The following is a 20,551-nucleotide window of genomic DNA, read 5'->3' as shown; positions in this document are numbered from 1 at the left end:
AAATCTGGTAAGATGGCATGCAGAAATTATAAAATTAAAAATATGAAACCGTAACTTATGAAATAAAGAACAATTATGATCTAAAGGGTATCAAAATTTACAAAAAAAAAGCTTAATATTTATTTGTTTACTTTATTAAACATTTTTTCAATGTAAGTTGTTTAAGTTGCCTCGTTTTTTATGTGATAATACATTCTCTTTAGTTCTATAAACAGACATAATTTCTTGTTCAGTTACAAAGTTCCGCTGTTCAAGTCCTATAATTGCTGTGCCGAGAATACTGACTAATTTGTCAATCAAAATTTTTTCATTTTCAATAACCTCTGTCACTTTCTTCGCTATCGGAAACGAATTATAATGGCGAGGAATTTGATTTAAATCATATCAAGGACGGAGTACATCGAGATGAAATACTACATTTAGTAAGGAATTATAAGCCAAATAAAATAAAAACATTTGCCCTGAAGAAAAGGATAGTGCTGACAGATCAACTTCCAATTCATTGTGCGTGCGCCCGCAGCGCCGTTAAAGATAAACAAAGTTTAGATAAACAAAGATATGCCTTTATCCATTTTTTGCAGGAATTCCACTTTTTGTTTAATGAACTTCGAAACATACTTTCGCTATGTAGATCCTTTACATATTAGTAAATATATATCAGAAATTCTATTTGACATAATCGGAAGTTCAAGCTTACTTTTATAAAATTGCTCTAACGGTCTGCAAAAAATAACAAGCCGGATCCAATTTGAAGATTAAGGAACAACGCAATCTGCAACATTAACTGAAATAGATAATTAGATAATTTTAGCTTAGCATATACCGTCCGTTATACATTAAATGTGCACTCGTAAACATATTTTGTTCTTCACCAAGCACAGAAAGGCGAGAGAATAAGCTGGTCAGTGCACAGTCATCTTTCTCCTCCCCAGGCAGTCATGCAGCAATCGCAGTGAAATTCACATGAGTAGCCCTGTGAACAAATAGGATAGGAAATTTAAATCTTATATGTGTTATCTTATACTGTTACACACATTTAGTTCAAGTGTAAAAGGTCTTTCTGGCCACACTGTACAAATTAAGTTAATGGAATGTCAAATCTTTGAAATAAGATTAACAAGTAAAAATTTAGAACTTAATAATTAATTTCCTCATTTATAGGGATTTTCTAGGCTATTATCCACATTCATTTTTGGTAATGAAAATAATGTAAAATTGGACACCAAATCATTAAAATCTTGAATGTTTTCTTTAAAATCTTGTTATAATGATTAATTTCTTAATGTTAAGTAATTTATGGGAAACATATTTTTAAGTCATGTAAAATTGTTTCTTGGGCCGCCAGTAGGTCTAGAAGATATTTTTTACTGTAGTGCAATTATAACAAAGCAGTGCTGTAATTTGCAAGCCATTTGTTTTGACAATGGCTTACAAATCTATGTTTGTTTAAACGAACATAGATTCAACAAGTTTAATTTTTTATTATAGCTAATGTTTAATAATCAAAGTGGCACTGTTTTTTGGATCTGCTCTTTAAAATTTGTATTGAAATGGCTTCTATGAGCTAAAATTTGTATAATTGCTTATTTTAGTCCTTTCCTTGTTTTCATTGATTTCCATTAATTAAGATATTAACATCATGAAAAAGTAATAAAATAATTTAAATTATAAACTAATATATATCTACTAGCAAAAAATTCTCATGACTGGATGAATGTGATCATGGCAATGGGAAATCATAATCATGCCACACATGTAGTTGGACATTCTGTTGCTAATATGCATTTATTTAGTATTAAGAAATTAACTAAACTTGTGACTTTTCTTGGTTCTGATCATTTTGTAAATCTTTGTTACAGCCAAACCCCAGAAGGAGCCTTTACACATTAAGACACCTCTGGAAGAAAATGTAAATCGACTTCATGTTGAGGGAGAAGTTGCTCGCAGTGTGGACGATGCTATTGCAATTTTAAGGTAAATATTTTCAAACTTTTTTCTGCCATACTTTTTAGAAAACATATAAAAATAATTATTGTTCAAAAAATTGTAAACGCTTCTAAAATACTGAAAATTATTTAATATACTTCCCCCTCCCAATCACGACAGTTGAATTATTGGTATTTTTCAGTTATCTGGGAACAGTGTGTTTTTTAGGCTTATGAATATGATAAATTGCCAAATCTGTCTTCCTAATTAAACTAAGAATTATATATAGTGAAGTGTCCATTTTTGGGTCTACGGAACTGCATTTATTATAGAAAGGCTTAGAGGTGGTCTAACTACATTGTGCAGACTTAAAAGAATCTGTATTTGACTTGCTGTGGTGGCCTTAGCAAGAGAAGGAACATTTTCTCAAACACTTTGTGGCATCCGCTTCATTGTTTTGTGCACTCAAGCAGTTTGTTCAATGTTTTCACGATTTATTTAACATCACGCAGAAGCAATTTATGTAATATTTCAACATTTCAGCAGTTGTTGCTAATGCTGATTTAAAGAAATTATAATGGCTAGTGGGATGCCATCGCATAAATTGTTTTAGGTGCAATTCCAGACGAAAGTAAGCCATACCTCTATATTTCTTCGTAAGGTATTTATGTTAATAAGTTGGTTATTTTATGTTAAAAATCTGTACATTTACTTCAGTCTATCTCTGTTTTTCTGCCAGAGTGCAAATTTAACTGGTGTGTAGTTAAGTGAGGATTTGAAATTGTTTTAATCTGAGTGTGTTTCTGCCTGCTGAAGGGCACATTACTAGTTGTATTCTATGATAAGCATTCCTGTCTGTGGTGTTGCTTTATTTATACAAATAGTGCTATCATATCGGTGTAGGTTAAGAGCCAACTTGTACATTTAAATATTTCTGCGTAGCCTTTGGCTAAGACGTAGTTTCAACTTAAATTTCTACTTTTGAGTTCATGCCATAAAAGCTGGCTGATTTGTCAGCACCAGGAGTGCCTTCTATTCTTGCTTATCTAGATATAGCAATAAGTCGCTTACATCTACATAAGAGTCTTTACTTAGTGTAAGTTACCAAACGAGTGAAACTGTACATCTTGTTCTGATATTCGGAAGAATCACTAATTGTTTTGCATTCTCATTATAGACAGCAGCAGAGTTACCAACTCCACCAATTTAGGCAGGAGACTCCTGATTTCCGACCGCTCTTTGGCCAACCCAATTTACAACATATTTCTCCCAACTTTCTTTTAGTCGTAAAATTTCTCACGATTTTTATATAGCTTGACTTAGTACTTCGTTATTTGAACAAACAAAAAAAAAAAAAAAAAAAGTGGTTTTGGGGTATCTGAAAGAACTTAGTTTTTTTCTCTGGATTACATATATAAATGATAGGATAGGGATCTTTTACACATTTATGTTTCTTTTTGCTTATCTAGATATAGCGATAAGTCGCTTACATCTACATACAAGTCTTAGTGTAAGTTACCAAAACAAGTAGGACTGTACGTCTTGTTCTGATATTTGGAAGACATCACTAATTGTTTTGCATTCTCATTATAGACAGCAGCAGAGTTACAAACTCCATCAATTTAGGCAGGAGACTCCTGATTTCCAACCGCTCTTTGGCCAACCCAATTTACAACATATTTCTCCCAACTTTCTCTTATTCGTAAAATTTTTCACGATTTTTTATATAGCTTGGCTTAATACTTCGTTATTTGCACAAAAAAAAGTGGTTTGGGGTATCTGAAAGCACTTGGTTTTTTTCCTCTGGATTACATATAAAAGAAAAACAAAATCGTTTCATGTGAAAAATTATGCCACACTTCTGCTTTGTCAGTGAAAGCACATGTATTCGAAAACATCATGTTTCAGTTCTTCATTATCGAGCATCGAGCACCACTGCATGTCATTTGACATATATTAGCCAATGAACATAAAGCAAAATTGAGGTTCTTATTTTGTTTATCTTGTCGCTAAGCGGTCCGAGTGCACGTGCTTTTGAGAAATAGTTTAAGAAATTATGATCTTTTGTTTTAGTTGTCTACAAAAAAGGTAAAATACTCATGCAATTTTTAAAAATTGTTTATTATTTTCTCAAGGAAATGAAATAAATATATTTGTGATGTGTACTGTTCATAATCGCGATGAACTTCGCATGGTGAAAGGTCTGATATTATCAAACATGTGCATATCAAAAAGCACAAGGACAACATGAGTTCTGTTGAAAAAAATAGATTTTTTTGTGGAAAATAGAAGACCAAAAAGTTATAAATGCAGAAACTTGTTCTCTGCCTTTTTACTGCTGCACAACCTGGCAAGAAATACTTCGGATGATGATGCATGGTTATATTTAGAAATATTTATAGTTATATTTAGAAAATTGTTTCTCGATAGTGTAATTGTTAAGAAATACCCAAATGCAAGGACCAAAATGGCTTCAGTTGTTAAAGAAATGTGTATGAAAAATAAATCTTTGGTTATTGATTGCATTAAAACAGTTCCATTCTACCTCTCTACAGATGAAAGCAATAATGCCAGTTTAAAACTGTATCCAAAAATTTTGTTGCCACAAAGTATTATCGCTCTGTGTTATATTTAAAGAAATTAAATTGTTTGGGTCTCGTCCCAAATAACACACACTAAATAAATTCGCTGGTTCGATTCTTTATTAATTCTCATAATTAATTACAATCACTCATTAACTCATAGCTGTGACCAGCCATCTTACACCGTCGATGGCGATTCTCAAACTCGTCTGATCATCATATTACAGATGCGCATGCGTGGATTACATTACACATGCGCAGGCGCGAACATGCCGCCCCGCGTTGCAATGCTTAGCATTCAACTATTGTAATTAAGATATAGCATAAAAAAATTAAACAAGTATATCATAAACAATTTTGAATAAGTACTATTACATAAAAATCATTATTATAATTAGACATTTACCATATACATTAGCGTACAACTCAAAGCAATACAATATAACATTTCAGTTACATAATGACATTTTATGTGAAGCACATTCAATACTGTACAATAACAACAAAGACAATACTCATTTTTGTATTGGTAAGACACATAATTTGGTAATTGGTCGTTTGAAAGTTCCAGTTTGAGTTTTTACATTACACATGCGAACCTTTCCATCTTTACCATAAAATACTTCTATTATACGACCAACCGCCCAATTACAACAAGGCAAATTATCTTTAATTAAGACCATGTCTCCAACTTGTATATTGTTTTTAGAACTTTGCCATTTAGATCGATTTTGTAAATGACTTAAATAATTGGAGTTCCATTTTTTCCAGATAATTTGTACTAGTTTTGTGATCTGTTGCCACAATTTTAACCTGTTAATGTTAACTTCCGTGATATCTGGCTCAGGGATCGAATTAATTGCTCTACCAATTAAAAAATGCCCAGGTGTTAGAACCTCTAAATCATCAATGTCGGAAGACAAGGGTGTCAATGGTCGGGAATTTAAAATTCCTTCAATCTGAATCATAATTGTTAAAAATTGTTCAAATGTCAATTTTGCATTACCTACGACACGTTTGAAGTGGTACTTAAAAGATTTAACTCCAGCCTCCCAAAGACCTCCAAAATTAGGTGCTCTGGGAGGGAGAAATTTCCATTCGATATTCTCAGAACTCAAATAACCAGCTAAAAGCTCATCTTGTTCGTTCACTAGTTTGTTTAACCTCTTTAATTCTGCATTTGCACCTACAAAATTCGTAGCGTTATCACTAAATAGTGTTAAACTTTTACCTCTTCGTGCAAAGAAACGTTTCAAGGTAGCTATTAATGCTTCAGATGTTAGGTCTGTTATAAGCTCTAAATGAATGGCCTTAGTAACCATACAAATGAATATACACACATAAACTTTCTGATATATACCTTTTCTCTGGTTTTTGTACTTGATTAAGAATGGGCCACAGAGGTCAACTCCAGTATAATTGAATGTAAGATTAGCTGTGATTCTTTCCTTGGGTAAATCACCCATGATTTGCTGAGCTACAATGGGATTGGCTTTAAAACATATTATACAATTTTTTACAATTTTTCTACAAACATTTCTACCACTTACAATCCAAAATTTTTGTCTTATATGATATAACAAAGATTGAGGACCCACATGCAAATATTTTAAATGATAGTAATTAACTATTAACTCTGTTAATTTATGTTTAGAAGGCAGAATAATAGGAAATTTTTTCTCATAAGTTAAATTGCTATTTTTTAATCTACCTCCAACTCTCAACAGTCCATTACTGTCAATGAAAGGGTTAAGACTTTTAATAGAACTATTTCTTGGAACAATAGCTGATTTTTTAAGATCATTTATCTCATTTATAAAATACTCACCCTGTACTAATTTTATTAAAGTTTCTTCAGCTGCTCTCAATTCTCCCACTTGTAAATTACCTACCTGCTTTTGTTCTTGCTTACAATTCTTGTAAAACCTAAAACAAAAACTTATAATACGAATTAATTTTAAATACTTATTACTGCAATTCAATAAATCATTAACAAAATTATTCACATTCAGATTTAAACATGTAGATAGTTCAGAATCAGCACAGTTTTTAAGTTCATTACTGTCCTTTTCAGTAATTGCTGCAGGTATAACTCTTATAGGGTACTCATCCTTCATTAAGAAGTCAGGCCCGTTCCACCACAGTTGACTTAGTTGCAGTTTTTTGGCAGACATACCTCTAGATATGAGATCTGATGGGTTTTCTTCAGAAGCGATATGATGCCACTGTGCTATTTCAGTCAGATCCTGTATCTTTGAAATCCGGTTTGCAACAAATGTCTTGAGCAGGTGTGGCTCTTTGTTGATCCATGACAGCACAATCGTAGAATCGGTCCAAAGGTGGATAGCAGTAAACTCCAATTTTAATGATGATTTCACTTGATGCATCAGTTTAGCTAATAGCACTGCTGCGCAAAGCTCAAGTCTTGGGATTGTAGTCGTCTTTAGGGGGGAGACATGCGATTTACTGCACACCAACCTCATTGATGTATGGTTTGTTGCTGATGTTGCTTTACAGTAGATAACTGCTCCATAGGCGGCCTCTGAGGCATCACAGAAACCATCTAATTCAATCTTGATTCTATCCGGTAATAAAATACATTTAGGGACTTCAATGTTGTTAATTAGCTGCAAGGTAGTGGAGAATTCTTTCCATTCTTTAGCTTCCTTTTCTGGCAAAACATCATTCAAGCTCAATTTTAACAGCCATAATTTCTGCATAAATATTTTTGCTACAATTATAACTGGAGAAATTATACCCAATGGGTCAAAGATCCGAGATATGGCGGATAACACTTGCCGTTTCGTAACCTTTACGTTGTCTTCGATTTTAACGTTGAAGCTCAAACAATCTCCTTTTGACTTCCATAAAATACCTAATGCTTTAGATTCTTCTGATTTACCAAAGGGATATGTTTTGTCGTTTGTTTGACACAGTTCAGTAGCATTACTACACCACTTATGGAGTAACATGCCTCCACTCTTCAAAATGCCTATTAATTGATTTTGAAGTTCTAACGCAGAACTTAATGACTCAGCTCCAGATAGAATATCGTCCATGTACATGTCTTCTCTCAGTACAGGCGCTGCTAAAGGAAATTTATCTCCTTCGTCCTTTGACAGCTGTACAAGTGTTCTCATTGCTAAAAATGGTGCACTCACAGTTCCATAGGTAACGGTGGTTAGCTCAAAGTTTTTAACTGGCTTATCAATGCCTTCTTTCCATAAAATCCTTTGCAACTTCCACTGATCTGGATGGATAGAAATAGCTAGATACATCTTTTGTATATCAGCAGTGAAAGCAAAAATATATTTCCTGAATCTCACCATAATTGAGAATAAATCATCTTGTATCACACCTCCATTATACTGTATAGAATTTAGAGAGTTTCCTTTGCTTGTCAAAGAAGAAGCATTAAATACTACCCTCAAGGGAGTCGACTTACTTTTCTCTTCTCCCCTATATACTCCAATATGAGGAATGTAATATGAACCTCGTTCCTCCTCGCTTTCACTCACCTCAACCATATGTCCTAACTGTTGATATTCTTTTAAAAAATCTGAACATAATTTTAAATATTCGGGGTTCTTTACTAAGCGTTTCCGTAAGGAATTTAATTTACTCGTTGCAATTTGTTTAGAACTTCCTAAAGTGTTTGGATCCTCCTTTAATGGCATTTTAACAACATACCTACCGGTTTTATCTCGTGTATAATTTTCTACGAAATGTTTCTCACAAATTAGAAATTCTTTGTTTTTGGGTTTATCAGTTTCAATATTTTCTAATTCCCAAAATTTTCTAAGAGCTTTATCTAAGTTATCTTCTTCCTTTATCAACCCACAATGAACCCTGTTTTCAGTCTCTGTTGGAATACTTCCAGACACGATAAAACCAAAAACTGTATCTTGAAAAATAAGATCAGGGTTATTCATTCGAATTTGACTCGGTTTCAAAAGTTCATAAAAAACTCCCGCTCCCAACAACATATCTACTCTTTCTGGAACATTAAATCCTTCATCTGCTAATTTTAAATTAGGAAGATCTTGCACTGAAATTTTAATTTTGCGCGAAGGTGTTAAATCAGCAGTTATTTTTGGAATTACTAAAAAGTCCAAATTCTTTATAAAAGTTCCTTCTTTATTGCATATCGAAGCATTAATTTTATGCTTTATTGTTAAAGTAGCATCATTTATTCCCGAAACGGATGTTCCCGAAACAAATGTTTGTTTTTTCTTTCTCTAACTGCAAATGCTCAATAAGATTCGTTGTCAAAAAGTTCGACATACTGCCCCCGTCCAATAGACACTTCACTCTGTGTTTCCTTCCCTCGTTATCAATTAGAAAACATACGACTGTTGAAAGCAGAACTGTATTCTGTTCATTCGAATAATTGCTAATAAATGCCTTTTGAACGAACTCCTGCGCATTAACATTCAAGGTCGATGAGTCATCTCATTTGGGAACGTTGCAGTCAGATACATTTGTTTTGTTTTTATTTTGTTCCGATAAACATTCTTTCTCCTTTACGATATTATTTGCTTTCGGAAAGTGAATAGTTTTGTGGTGCCGTTTTTGACAAAAACAAGAATATTTCGATGGGCAATTTGATACTGAATGCATATGTAGACAGTTAAAACATAATTTATTAGATTTCACAACCTGTACTCTTTCTTGTACCGGTAATTTTAAATACAATGGGCATTTTGCCAATCCGTGATTCTCGTGGCATAAAATACAGTTCTCTGTTTTAACATCTGATAAAAACACTTTAGCTACACTTTTTGAGCTATTATACTTACGATTAACATGAGAATTCTCAGTAAGAGGTTTTCCTCGTGACGTGAAATATAAATCTATTTCTTTACCTAACTCACTAGGTGAAAACCATGAATCACCTTGCCTCACTGCAATGTGAGAAGCTGTTCCCGTATCTAAAGATTGGTATAACCTATCTGAAACTATTAGTTGTTTGAGGGTCTCGAAGTCAGTTACCTTCCTTAATTTTAAATAATAATCCCATGCAGTTATTAAGCGAGAAGCGAACTGCACATGAGTTTCATGTGGTTGTTTAACAGTTTTTCTAAAGTTTTCTAAACACGAATATGGTGTTGGCTGAAACTCCTTCAGAACTACTTTTACTTTTTCATAATTCGCGATATCCTTATCATGTAAATAGGTTATTATATTCGAAGCTTTGTCTCCTAGCAGATTTAACAGAATTTCTGCTTTATAGTCCTCCGAAACATTTTTTGTAACAAACGCTCATTCTAATGACGAAAAGAAAAATCCCCAACTCTCAGGCCGTATAGGAATTTTTACAGTTAAGGTTCTGATACTTTTTATTAATTGATCTAGTGACTCTGATTTTGTTTCGGTTTCGCTTACGCCATTAAGTTTAGTTTCTGCTTTAAGCTTAGCCAACTCTAACTCATTCTTTGATCTCTCAAGTTTTATTTTTTCTAACTCGACAAGTTTTTGCTCTTCCTGTTTTCTATTTTCGATAATAGAGTTTGCTATCTCTTTTACTAAATCTTGTTTAGTTTTGAAAATTTCACTATTCTCAATAATATCAGTCAAATCTGCTATAGTCATTTTTTCGTCAACATTTAGATTTATTTCTAAGGCAATAAACCTTAAATCTTCTTTTTTAGCACCCTTAAATAACATTACTATTTATAACAGAACAAGTACAGAATGTACAGAATTAACAAGAGAGGAATCACTTACCTCTGCAGTGATTCACTTTTGATGAATATCCTTATCCAAAATCAGCGATATTCGTTGAAAAGAACAAGCTTGGAATACTGGCAAACACAAACACTCCTGTGTTCTCAAAAACGAAACACTACTTATTCATGCACAAACTCACACTCCGGTCGACTACGACCAGATATGTTTGGGTCTCGTCCCAAATAACACACACTAAATAAATTCGCTGGTTCGATTCTTTATTAATTCTCATAATTAATTACAATCACTCATTAACTCATAGCTGTGACCAGCCATCTTACACCGTCAATGGCGATTCTCAAACTCGTCTGATCATCATATTACAGATGCGCATGCGTGGATTACATTAGAGATGCGCAGGCGCGAACATAAATAATGAAAAATCTGCGTAAATGTATGTATATTTCTCGCATTGTGATAAAAGAACGGTACACAGAGCCATTGAATTTCGAATGACGTATTCCTCCTACAAATATCAGCATGTGGAAGACAAAATTTTGAATTTGTTTTATTATGAATTTCCTATTTTGTAAAACATTAATGAATTTTTGACTAAGAAACTCAAGGATTTCAAAGCAAGCAATGGCAACTTGTACAGAAAAAACATTTTTATCTCCAGGGCATGACTCTCTGTGTCGGAAATTCCAAAGATATGCTCATTTTAAAACTATTTTGTGATATTGCTGTAGAAAAAAGTTTTATGGTGTAAGTGCAAAGAAGGTGATATTTAATAAATAAATTTTAACACAAAATCTTTAAAAAATGCCCCTCTGGGCTTAATTTAAAATCTGAAACTTTTTTTTTTTTAAAGCAGTGTCTCTAGAACTTGAGTGTAAACTTTCTGTCCTTACTTTAGGAGGACATTTGACAGGCATTGATATAAGTTAATAAATTATAAAAACTTTTAAAGAAAATGCTATACCTCTAGATAATTGCTTAGCACATAATGCCGATAATGCATCAGTAATGATAGGTAGTGGTAAGTAATGATAGAGGTAGGTAGGCTTGAAGACTGGTATTGCAGACATCTAAAAAAGGAAAATTCAGATTTGCAAAGTGTGAAGTGAACGTGCCACATCTTAAATTTAGCAGCTGGAAAAGGGACAGTTCTTCACCAGTAAGTGTAGATGAACACAAGACAAATTGACACATCAAGCTGCATATCTTTCAAGGAGGCTGTATAACTGCTCGGAGATATGTAGACGAGGTAGTGGAACCCCAGGTGAGACTGTTTAGGGGTGCTGTTGACCCGTAGACAATGCTCAGTGTCATCAAGCATATGTAATGCTAAAATACTTGAAAACAGAACATATCACTTGAATGGATTGGCCACGTTACTCATTCAACTTGAACCTGATTGAGCATGTGTAGGATGCCTTAGGGTGCTGAATTTCAACAGGCTAAAAATACCTCCCCGGACAAAGAAAGTGCTGAAAAGGCACTTTTAGAAAAATGGCATGCAATTCCATAAGACGTGATCAACACTTTGATCAAATTTATGAAATCAAGCTGTGAGATAATTCATATCTGTCCAAGGTGACCATACATCACATTAAAGAAAAAAATTTTCCGCAAGAGATGACTTTTTCATCATTTTCCAAGTTCCATAAATTTGGTTTTAATTTTAATATTTTGTGAATAATCAACTGTAAAAAATGTTAATTTAACTTGGCACTTTTGTAAAAATTTCTGTCAATAATTTTATATTAAATATAAGCTACATTTTATTTCTGTTGTTACGTAGAACGAGGGAATAAGTAGGCAGCAGACACAATTCATACATTAAACCACATTTATTTGATGGCACAACACACAAATAGTAGAACACAGAATACTGGAAACACAGACAGTCAGAACACTGAGCAGAATAAACAGCTAGTACTTGACAGGCTTTGATATAAGTTAATAAATTGTTAAAACTTTTAAAGAAAATGCAATACCTCTAGATAATTGCTTAGCACATAGTGCCGATAATGCATCAGTAATGATAGGTAGGTAGGCTTGAAGACTGGTATTGCAGACATCTAAAAAAGGAAAATTCAGATTTGCAAAGTGTGAAGTGAACGTGCCACATCTTAAATTTAGCAGCTGGAAAAGTTTTCCACCAGTAAGTGGAGATGAACACAAGACAAATTGACACATCAAGCTGCATATCTTTCAAGGAGGCTGTATAACTGCTTGGAGATATGTAGACGAGGTAGTGGAACCCCAGGTGAGACTGTTTAAGGGTGCTGTTGACCCGTAGACAATGCTCGGTGTCATCGAGCATATGTAATGCTAAAATACTTGAAAACAGAACATATCACTTGAATGGATTGGCCACGTTACTCATCCAACTTGAACCTTGCTTGGCTCAGCTTGACATCTTAAGGACAACAACTAGTGCCGGTTTGGCATGAGCATAAAACATCATAAACATACTGGGGCCCAATGGCCTTTTAGGACATCAAACATTATAAAATTACATGAATAAAATATACATACTTATGTAGTTTAACAAATCATCAAATATAACACTTATACAAACTTGGCTTAGTTTTCCACATAAAACAGTAATGTAGAGATAATATAAACTATAAAACAAAATTAGTTCACCACAAGCAGTTTTTAATTTGACAACTCGAATCTTTTCATTACTGCCATGATAAACTTGTATAATTTGAGCTATTCTCCATTTTAATGGAGGTGGGTTATCCTCTTTAATCAACACTAAATCTCTAATTTTCATGTAGTCATAAGTTTCCTCCATTTATTTCTCTATTGCAACTGCTCAATGTGGCATAAAATATTCATTACAATTCCTCTCGCATTCTTCAACAATTCCTTTACTCTCTTGGTAGCAAATTATTTGCTTATTCGCAGTCCACTCATTTTTTTTAGTCCAAAGGGATTTGAATCCCAAAGGACTATTAGTTTCGTTTTGGCATTTTGCGTTGGACTCATAAATGTCGGTTCACTTTTCAAACTGTTGCCACAAAATGTTAGAGTCCTGCATTATATTTGAAGAAATTAAATAATGAAAAATCTGCATAAATGTATGTATATTTCTCGTATTGTGATAAAACAGCGGTACATAGAGTCATCGAATTTTGAATAACGTAATCCTCCAACGAATATGAGCATGTGGAAGACCAAATTTGAAATTTGTTTTATGATCGATTTCCTATTTTTTAAAACTTTGACGAATTTTTGATTAACAAACTCAAGGATTTCAAAGCGAGCAATGGCAACGTTGTGCAGAAAAAACATTTTTATCTCCAGCGCATGAGTCTCTGTATCGGAAATTCTAAAGATATGCTCGTTTTAAAACTATTTTGCGATATTGCTGTTGCACTGGATCTTATGGTTTAAGTGTGAGGAACATGATATTTAATAAAGAAAGGTAACACACCAAATGTTAAAAAACGCCCCTTTGGACGTAATTTAAAATCTGAAACATTTCAGATTTTTTTTTTTTTTTTTTTTTTCAAAACATTTTCGTAAATCATCAAACCATCTTCTAGCTAGGGAAAAATTTTCTAATTCTGAAGGCAATATTTTCCATAGCAATTTAGTTTCATATTGACCCTCAATGAACCTCAGATCATTTTTGAATTGTGTTAAACATAGAAAATGCCGTGGTTCGCAAAGCAAATATTTATTACTGAGATATGCAGAGTTACATGCAAGCAGAAATAAGTAAGTACAAGCACTAGCCGCGATAAACGGTTACAGAGGTCATATATATAACTTTAGAACAGATCATGGTTTAACAAATCATAAACAAGACACAATAAATAACCAATCAAAAGAAACATACAGAATGAGATTTAAGTTTCAGAATAACTCGGACCTGGCTGAAAGCTAATGAATGTATCGGACTTGACAGAAAGCTATACTTCCCTTTAACCAGTAAGAATGCGATTACAAATATCTCAACACTTCCCCTTAATCGCACATTATACAAAACATAAAAGAATTACGCAATTTTTAAACAACTCGATGATAACAGTTCATAGAATTTTGTTTTGGACAATGCCTTAGTTAACATATCTGCAATTTGTAAACCTGATTGTACATATTCAATTCTAATATTATTTTCCTTAACAGTCTTACGAGTGAACTTTAATTTTATATCTATATGTTTCAACCTACCTGAAAAGTTTTCATTAACAATACTTTTGATACATGACTGGTTATCCTCAAAAATATAAACATTTTTAACACTGGAAATTTCATTTACTACATTTTTTATCCATAAAACTTCTTGAATACCTTTACATAAAGCAATCATTTCAGCTTCTGGTGATGAAAGTGCAATATACTTTTGCTTGTTACAGCACCACATAATAGGACAGTTTGAAAACATTATAAAGTAACCAGTAATTGATTTCCTATCTTGAGTATCCCCCCCCCCAATCTGCATCTACATACAAACACGAGTTTGCCCTTTGCAAATCACCCTTTTTGTATATCAATTTTAAATTTAAGGTGTTTTTCAAGTACCTAAGAATTCTTTTTAGAGCACACCAGGCAACATCAGTAGGATGCTCCTGCAGTTGGCTTAAGCAATTTACTGCAAACGCAATATCTGGCCTTGTGATATATGCTAAATAAAGTAAAGATCCAATTAATTCTTTGTATGGGCTATGACATTTCCTTTCTGAAAATCAGCTGCTGTAGATTTTGGTTCAATGGGAGTTTGGGCTGTTTACAATCAGACATTTTAAATTTATCAAGTAATTTTTCAATATATGGTTCCTGATCTAAATATAAATAATCAGGCTCAAATTTCAATCTAATGCCTAAAAATTCAGAGACACTTTCAGATTTTGACATTTTAAATTCATTTGATAACAATGATATTATAATATTTGTTTCTTTTACATCTGAATCTGCAATTAATAAGTCATCTACATAAAGAACCATAATTACTTTCTTACAATTTAAATTTCTGATAAAAATGCATGGTTCAGAGTCCAATTGCTTAAAATCTAAATTAATAACAAAATTAAAAAAATTTCTGATACCATTGTTGAGGAGACTGTTTAAGACCATATAAACTCTTTTTAAGTTTACATTTCTTACCACTCATATCATCATATCCTTTTGGCTGGTCCATGTAGATGACCTCATCTAACTTACCGTTCAAGAAAGCTGTCTTGACATCTAAAGTAAAGGTTTGCAGACCTTCATTATTGATAATTACCAGGATTAAATGTAAAGAGCACATACTAATCACTGGAGAAAACGTTTCTGTATAATCTATGCCTTCCTTTTGCATAAAGCCATGAGCAACAAGCCTCGCTTTGTAAGTTCCATCTAGTTTTTTACGTAATACCCATTTGCAGGAAATAGCTCTTTTATCAGGGGGTAAACTTTGTAGATCCCAGACGTCGTTATCTTCCATAGATTTCATTTCCTCGTCCATAGCTCTTTTCCATGGTTCTTGATCTACTTGTGGTAGATTTACAGTATCTTCAAATGTCAGAGTGTCTTGTGCAAACATTACTTGGTAAATTTCAGGATCAGGATACCTAACTGGCTGTTTCTTTTCTCTTGAAGATTTTCTTTGTTCCTCCTTCTTATTTGCAGGATTTAATTCGCCGTTATCAGTATCTGAAATTGATTTGTCTTCATTTTTAATGTCACCATTGTCATTTTCACTCAAATCAGAACTATCGGAAATATATTTTTGATTTCCTACTTTCTTCTTTTCTTCATTAAATTTAACATTTCTGGAAACAATGATGCGTCTTGTTTCTGGAATCATTAAACGATATCCCATTGTGGAATAACCTACAAATATCATTCTGACAGAATTTTCATTGTTTGTTAAATCAGAAAATAAGGAAACTTCAAAAAATAAGGAACAGGATTTTCAATTGAACTATTTAAGAGTCGATTATTTATGTAAGCAGCCGTACGTACTGCTTCACCCCAAAGGAATTTTGGTAATTTTGTCTCAAGTATCATTGCTCTAGCCTTTTCCAGTACAGTTCTATTTGCTCGTTCAGCAACACCATTTAGAAAAGGTGTATAGGGAGGTGCAGGATCTATTTTTACACCTGCTCGTTTAGCAACTTCATGCAATTCTCCACTGACATATTCTTTCGCATTGTCACAGTGTAGTTTTGTAACAGTTGGATTCAATTTAAAGAATAGCTTGAGTTCATCAGCAATGTCACTTTTTCTTTTGAGCAGTCTGATTCCATAAATCTTGAATAGTCATCAATTATAGTCGTGAAATACCTTTCCCTATGGAGTGTTTGAGGTTCTATTGGACCACATATATCAGTGTGTATAGTTATAAGCGGTTTGGATTCTTTTATGCGAGGACCCTTTCTTATAGGCAAAGCACTTTGTTTGGCACGAACACATACTTCACAAAAGGATTCTTTTACAGGAAGATTCATTAGTTTTAATTTTTGATCACAGCAGTGTCCTAATCTTCTGTGCCATGAATCGTCATTCTTTACTGCTAAAGCTGTAAATAAATTTGGTGAAAAATCACTAAAATATTGTCCGCATTTGTCCAAGTATCCAAATCTAAAACGCTTGTTTTTGTTTTCAAAGTAAACTATTTCATTTTTAAAAATTACACTCAAACCTGCTGCTTCAATATTTTTGACAGAAATTAATTGTCCGTTTTTAATTTGGGAACGTAAAGAACGTCTTTTAACATTATTTCAACGCCATTCTTAGTTTTACCACAAATATCACCAATTCCTTCGACTTCTAAAACCGCCGACTTAGACTCGCACTTAACAGTTCCAGTCTTAGGCTTAATTGAGGTAAACCATTCCTTGTGAGAAGACATATGAGAAGTTGCACCAGAATCAATAATAAATTGATCATGCACAAGATTTCCAGCCATAAAAGATATTGCAGGGGATGCATACTTATTACTATTTGAATTTGCCTGCTTTTTAGAATTATCAAAACATTCACTTTTAAAATGACCAGTTTTCCCACAGTTATGACCGACGCAGCTCTTTTTCCTACAAAATTTAACAGAATGTCCTTTTCTTTTACAATAAGTACAAAACAAGTCTTTACGAGCACTAATAAAAACAGAGTTATCTGTATTTGGTTTAGAATACTTATTTTCATTTTTATAATCAAACAAGAGATTCACAATCAATAAGTCTACTTGTAACAAAATCTAAACTCAAATTATTGCTTGGCTGATTCTCTAGAGATGCCTTAATATTTTCATATTCCTTTGGCAAAGACATTAAAATGTAAATAATAATATCAAAGTCACTTACTTCAGAGCCAGGAGACGCGTAGACTACTCACCAGGTTCATTATGCTGCCGATATGCTGTCTCATTGACACATCCTTGGATTTCCTTATGGTAGCTAGACGCTTACGCGTTAAAATTTGACTTACTGCACCTTTAGCGCTATACGTAGTTTGTAGTTTCTTCCATATTTTACATGCAGTGTCTTCATGTTGAAGAAAAGCAATAACATTATCACTTAGAAGTGCAAGTATTAAGGCATAAGCCTTTTTTGATTTCAAAACATCTGCAACTCTGTCCGCAACTGCTTCTGTTTCCAAAAACGTATCCAATTCCCTTGCCGTAAATAATGCTCGAACTCTCCGATACCAAACTGTAAAGTTATTAACACCGTCAAATGTTGCTACACCAAAAGCTTCCCTTTCACCTCCGGAAAAAGCCATCATTCACGATACACCAAATCAAAATCACGCAAACGATAAATTATTACACTGAAGGTTCAATTGGGGAAAATATCAGTGAATTCTAACTTTTGAAGGAACCACGCTCTGCTGTTAAACATAGAAAATGCAGTGGTTTGCAAAGCAAATATTTATTACTGAGATATGCAGAGATACAAGCAGAGTTACATGCAAGCAGAAATAAGTAAGTACAAGCACCAGCCGCGGTAAGCGGTTACAAAGGTCATATATATAACTTTAGAACAGATCATGGTTTAACAAATCATAAACAAGACACAATAAATAACCAATCAAAAGAAACATACAGAATGAGATAACTTTCAGAATAACTCGGACCTGGCTGAAAGCTAATGAATGTATCGGACTTGACAGAAAGCTATACTTCCCTTTAACCAGTAAGAATGCGATTACAAATATCTCAAAAAATTATTCAATTAAACATATGTCAGTAATAGATAATTCATCCCTATCTTTTATGCCTAAGTTTTCCAATTCCCATAAAACTTGAACATCTGTTCCTATACTCAAGTTAGAAGATACTATATTTACACAACTAGATTTATTGCACGTCTGCTGAATTCCCTGCAGAGTAAATCCAAAAATTGTCGGTATGCAATTAAAAGTTTTACTTATTTTCCGAAACTCGGAACCCTCAGTAGTATTCGAGAACATGTCCCCTCCAATTAATGTGGTTACCAACTGATCATCATTTTTACCTTCATCAGCTAAAGTAATACCCTGGATTTTCAAAACTCTCTGTATTTTATCGTTTGGCGCTGCCGTAATTGTATCAGTAATTAAAGCTTCGATTTCAATAAATTTATCTGCAGTTGCTTTTGATGAACCAAAAGTACATTTTATGTACAAGATTTTAGCCCTTTGAGCGAATACTTTCTGGCCAATTTTTTAGTTTTGCCAATGATGCAAAGATGGCAAACCTGTACAAACCTTTCTGTTTTGAATTGCATGTATTTAGAATGGAGTCTAATGAGAGTAATGGAAGTTATTAATTACTTTGTGTTCTTAATGGGTTTTTTCAACTACATCTTAGTTCATTGGATTATCTGTTTACAGGTAAACATTTAAGATTTTTTCACTTTTGTTTTTTCACTTCCGTTCATTTCTTTTAAAAGGAAAAAGAATTCTCTCTCCTTTTTTTAAATTATTCTAATTTTTTTGATTGGAATTTACTTTGTATTTTCCTTGCTTTGGGAAAGGGCCAGAATTTTTGGGTGAACTATTATAATACATTGAAATGTTCATTGGCTGGTTCTGGATACAGAAAAGCAAGGATTTTTTTTAGAAGAGAGATTTCAATTAATTTCAAAGTTCCTCCCCTCCCTTTTGTGAAATATTAGTTCTAAATTTCTTACTTTATGTCTTTAATAATATATATTTGAGTTGATTTTTATTTGTAATATATATATGTATTTATTTGTAATATATATATTTATTTGTAATATATATATGCACACACTGATCATCAAAATATAGTGATTAATTAATCTATTCATTTTATGTCAAAACTGATATATATCAGCAACAAAAAGCTACAACTTTGAAGTTTTTGAATCCTTTTGCAAATTCTAATTCTTTCAAGCAGTGCAAATATGAGAGTTCATTATTCAAGCAGTATGAATATGACATGAGTTTAATAGAATTTATTTTTACTTTTAGCACACATCAGTTTTTCATTTTATATTTTTTATGCTCACTTTTTGCAATATCTAAAATGAAAATAGGGATTTGTTGTCTTAATCAAATGTCCCATTTATAATGATAAATGACTTTTTGTAGCAAGCATGTTGTTCTTGCAATTTCAAGCCACTAAAAAAGAAGAGGAAAGTATTATCAAAGTTCACGCAGTTTACAGTTTTTCTAACAGTTCCATTGTTGAACTTACTTGTTGTGTATTTAGGTGAGAAATTGAAATGTCAGCTAATGTTTGTTGGTCTAGTACAGTTGGAAGATTGATAAGACCTTTTTAATTAAAGCATCTGTGAACACATATTATTTGCATTCATTTAAATTTTTATTTTTGTGAATGCAAATAATATTAGAGGTTGGCAATGTGAAGCCTCCCTACATTTTCTTAAAGTATGAACTCAATAAAATTCTGTGAATGACATTATCATTTAGGAAAAAAAAAATATATTGATGAATACTTTTCAAAATAATCTGTATAGAAATGCTTGCTACTTAATCTTTTAATATCATAAAAAAAAATTTTCTAAACAATATTTTATTTTTAGTTTTGTTGAAATGGAAAATGTCACTTTTCAGTTTCCTGAATTTAGTCTTTGATTTTATTGTCAATTACTTGTGAATTTTTTCATATGGGAGTATCACTTTTTGTGTTTTATTTTTCACAGCAAGTAGAAAATTTTCATAAATTTAAGTATGGGCATTGGAAGAAGGTACAGAAAGGTTGATTTCATAATTTTTACAAAATTGATTTTTTGAAATTAAAAAATGCTAATGTGAATATTTGGATCATTTAAAATATTTTTGTAACTTGAAGTCTATGTCTAGATGGTTATATAAATAAAAGCCCAATAAGGACTTCAGTGAAACAGTGTCTATAGTTCTAATTTGTTCAAAAGGTATATATTTAACATTTTGATAAT

At 32.7% G+C, this 20,551-nt stretch overlaps 1 protein-coding gene across 2 annotated transcripts in view; it reads left to right on the top strand.

Moving 5' to 3' along the window:
• The window catches only part of LOC118194897 (coiled-coil domain-containing protein 124-like), a 48,156-nt gene that overhangs the window by 26,742 nt on the left and 863 nt on the right, over positions 1-20,551 (top strand). For both annotated transcript variants that reach the window (XM_085825259.1, XM_035366108.2), the window contains exon 4: positions 1,860-1,974. In XM_085825259.1, coding sequence (XP_085681385.1) covers positions 1,860-1,974 — 115 coding nt within the window. The remainder of the gene's footprint in view (positions 1-1,859; positions 1,975-20,551) is intronic.

This window comes from Stegodyphus dumicola, chromosome 10 (genome assembly GCF_044657685.1).
Source record: "Stegodyphus dumicola isolate Sdum_Otavi_A_Nest chromosome 10, ASM4465768v1".
NCBI lineage: Eukaryota > Metazoa > Arthropoda > Arachnida > Araneae > Eresidae > Stegodyphus > Stegodyphus dumicola.
The sequence above is the reverse complement of the archived record's forward strand: the minus strand, read 5'-3'. Positions and strand labels throughout refer to the sequence as shown.